Source organism: Colias philodice, chromosome 11 (assembly GCF_061535455.1).
Source record: "Colias philodice isolate Cphi_HAF_F1 chromosome 11, ilColPhil1 Martin Lab GWU primary, whole genome shotgun sequence".
Classification (NCBI taxonomy): Eukaryota; Metazoa; Arthropoda; class Insecta; order Lepidoptera; family Pieridae; genus Colias; species Colias philodice.
In genome coordinates this window covers 6,777,149-6,780,601 of record NC_143096.1, presented here as the reverse complement: position 1 = coordinate 6,780,601, position 3,453 = coordinate 6,777,149, and the positions used below count along the sequence as shown (strand labels likewise).

General features: G+C 33.0%; 1 protein-coding gene across 1 annotated transcript; it reads left to right on the top strand.

Moving 5' to 3' along the window:
• Window positions 1-288: 288 nt before the first annotated feature.
• LOC149484691 (larval cuticle protein LCP-30-like) lies at window positions 289-3,123 on the top strand. The gene is made up of 5 exons (XM_089700389.1): window positions 289-330; window positions 475-515; window positions 735-950; window positions 1,549-1,707; window positions 2,544-3,123. Exons 1-5 carry the CDS (start codon window positions 316-318, stop codon window positions 2,911-2,913), a joined length of 801 nt encoding a protein of 266 aa, XP_089556515.1. The 5' UTR covers window positions 289-315; the 3' UTR covers window positions 2,914-3,123.
• Window positions 3,124-3,453: the final 330 nt, after the last annotated feature.

Sequence of the window (3,453 nt, the reverse complement as noted above, 5' to 3'; positions counted from 1 at the left end):
AAGACAGTTGTTAATATTATTAATGTTTTTTTCTAATCTATATATTATATCATGAATCTATTTATAAAGTCAAATAGAAAAATGTCAAGAAATAAGACGAAAATAAGATTTATTTCGAGCATTATATTTTTATTTATTTTGTCCAAGTGCATATAAATGTAGGAGTAGCGAATCTACTGAATACCTAATTAATACCTAAAGATCTAGACACACGAAGAATCACATTATAAAATTAGTTGAAAAAAAAACGTATAAATAGAGATTGATCTTTGAAATATCAACATTCAGATTGTCTTTCTGTAGATAGTCACAACAATGCGAGCCATCTTGGTACGTATAGCAGATGTGTCGACGCACGGTTACGATCGTATCGCAGACCTAAATTGAATTAAAACAAATTTTTAAAATTTTCATTATAATAATATGGATATACTTTAGATATCGTGTTAAGTGAATGTGTTTTTGGTGTTTCAGGTGTTGTGTTTGGCAGTCGCTGCTCCCCTTGCAGCTGGCCAGTGAGTGCATAATGCATATATTTAAATTTTATCTTTGAGAAAAATCGTCACTAACTGTTCTAAGCATAAAATATAAAAAATTCACCTACTCTATGAAAATATAAAACAATAAATGTAAAGTTTAATGAAAATATTTCTTCTTTGCGCTTTTGATTTTGAATAAATGAGTTTGGAGTCATAAATAAGAAACAATTACTTAAGTATGTGATATTATTCCAGAGGAGTAGCATTCTCGGATCGACCCTTCGTAGTTAGAACCAGCAGACCGTTATCCACAACCACTAGTAAAATCACACAAAACAATCCGGGTCAATACAACCCGATCTATAACACCCAGGGTAAATACGACCCCAGCAAATTTGGTCCTCGCGGTTACAGCTGGCGCGAAAGAGATTCTTCAGGACGTTACATCCCTGATGACTCCGGTCGTTACAAGTAAGTATTTCGTAAGAATTCATTTTCGCAAGATATTCAAAAGTATGTATTACTAATATATTATTTAAGTTCGTTCGTCTATTTACGTAGCAACCATTTCCATTACGTATAGTAAAACAGAAAATTATATTTTAATTTTCTCCATTAATAACAAATAATTTAATTTAATAACATACTAAATTAAATTATTACTTAGAATTAAAAAGTCCTTGTTCAAACAGATAAACTGTTGCTGCTGATGAATATTCCTTTTAAAAATGTAAAATGCAAAACTTCTAGATTTGGTAATAAAATCCTTAAAAAATACTTACAAATAAAAAAAAATATAGCATATGCTTGTATTCAATAATGACAATAAAGCTATACAGAATCATACAATATTTTTGCATTAAGTATTAAATTTTCGTTATTTTTCATCATATAAAATTTCGCATTATTAGATACGACGCAATTAATTAATGTAAAAAGAACATTACAAATCTCTATTTTCCTGGACGATAAGTCATCCAACTTACTAATACATATTTTAAATGCAATTCCAAACCTCTTTAATATTAATTGCATTAAGGTCTATTTTTCAAATAACATTTTAAAACAGTGGCGACCGTGGTGACCGCGGTGGTGCGGGTGGTTTCTACAGCGGATCCTCTGACAAGGGAGGGCCCGGAGGTTTCTACGTCGGTTCCAAGGATGATATCGAAAAGTACAAGCCTTACAAGGACGACCTTGGGAAATACAAGCCCGAAAAGGAGTCTAGGTAAAGCGACCATTAAAGTGATCGAGGGAAAACCTCTTGGATCTATATTAACTTGCAAGTATAAAGTAAAGGGCAAAGGTTCTTCAAATTAATCTAAACAATAAATGACGTAACATGGTAATTGAGACATGACCAGAATGTAAATATTTCACAATCTATATGTGTCCCATATTGTACTAATCAACTGGTAATGGCGAGTGTTTATGTCTTTGATTTAAGTCATAATGTTCAAAGATCCTGACATTTGCACTTTAATCTAACAAATTAAATTATCTAATAAAACTTTTAACATAGCTAATGCCTGTATACTAAGGTAAAGTGCTCATTTTAAATATTTGATTTTTCGATTTGATAATTTTTCATCTATTTTATTAAATTACGCTTGTTTTGTAGTACAATTACTTCCGTTGGTAAGACACAAATATGAAATAAACCTTTTTTTTAAGTGGGGAAATCTTGCATAGATGCCCACGGCCCCCGGGGAAGGAGCCGTGGGTTAAGTCGGATTCTTACCGACTCTAACCCCACTGTGTTCCGTCGAACCGCTTTAATGATGGGGACGCGGGTATTGGTTGGAATTGCGACATATGAAATGCACCTGACACCTTCTAATGCAACAACGAGCGAGGCAACAAGCACACTTAATTTTTTCGTATAAAATTATTTATTAATAATTATAATATATATCTATATGCGTATAAACTTTTCTCATTATTAATATTCGTTGTATATGATCTAGAAGTGTAGATATCTACTGCTTAAAATTACGCAGAAGTAGCTTCGAAGTGGTATCGAATAGCTGCGTAGTGTAAAACTGACGATAATCCTTTTAACAGGCCTGCAACCGCTGCACCAAAGCCATCTTCAGTGGCACCCGTGACTGCCGCTGTTTCGACTCCAGCTCCATACAGGCCATCTCCTGCCCCAGTTGTTCCTAAAGTAGCCGTCACGACAGGCAACTATGACTACAAATACGGGATCATCCGCCAAGAGGGCGACATTAACCCAGATGGTTACCATTACTTATACGAAACTGAAAACAAGATTCTCGCCGAGGAGGCTGGTCGTATCGAAAAAGACGTCAACTTCGAAGGTATGAGAGCTAAAGGTTTCTTCGAATACGTAGGACCCGATGGTGTGACCTACAGAGTAGACTACACAGCCGACGAGAGAGGTTTTATAGCTTCAGGTGCTCATTTGCCTTAATTTAAATCTAGTCTCAAAATTATACCGCTATTTTGTACCTATCTACTCTTGTACCTGTTATTTTAAAACGTTTTTCAACATTGCTTGTTAATAAACGTGATATGAATTCCTACTTTTTGGCATATTTTTTTTACACATATGTTTATGCGATTCCTACTCCCTGAGAAAATACTACAGCATCGGATTTTTGAAGATATTTTTAAGTATCTATTTACACAGACATCATTCTCGTTTGAAGTATTGTATACAATAACTTAGAGATGACATTTAATACCTATTTTGTATTATTTTGTCACAGTGGTTGGTTAATAAATATCAGAAAATGTTATCACTATAATAACATTATTTAAAATAATGCGAATATTTTTATCAAATTATTTATCAATATCAAATCTTACGTCTTTTATAATCTTGCTGTTTACTCGATATGGTCAAGACTACTATGTAAATGTACTTTAAAATAGCCTAGTAATGATACATATGAATGAGGACAATTATTTTAACTATGCATATTGACATACTTTATGTTTTGTGTTTTTA

Excerpts from the sequence above, each read along its gene's own strand:
- LOC149484691 (XM_089700389.1), top strand. Across the intron at positions 951-1,548 it reads GATGACTCCGGTCGTTACAA|TGGCGACCGTGGTGACCGCG; the intron begins GTAAGTATTTCG and ends ATTTTAAAACAG. Across the intron at positions 1,708-2,543 it reads AAGCCCGAAAAGGAGTCTAG|GCCTGCAACCGCTGCACCAA; the intron begins GTAAAGCGACCA and ends TCCTTTTAACAG.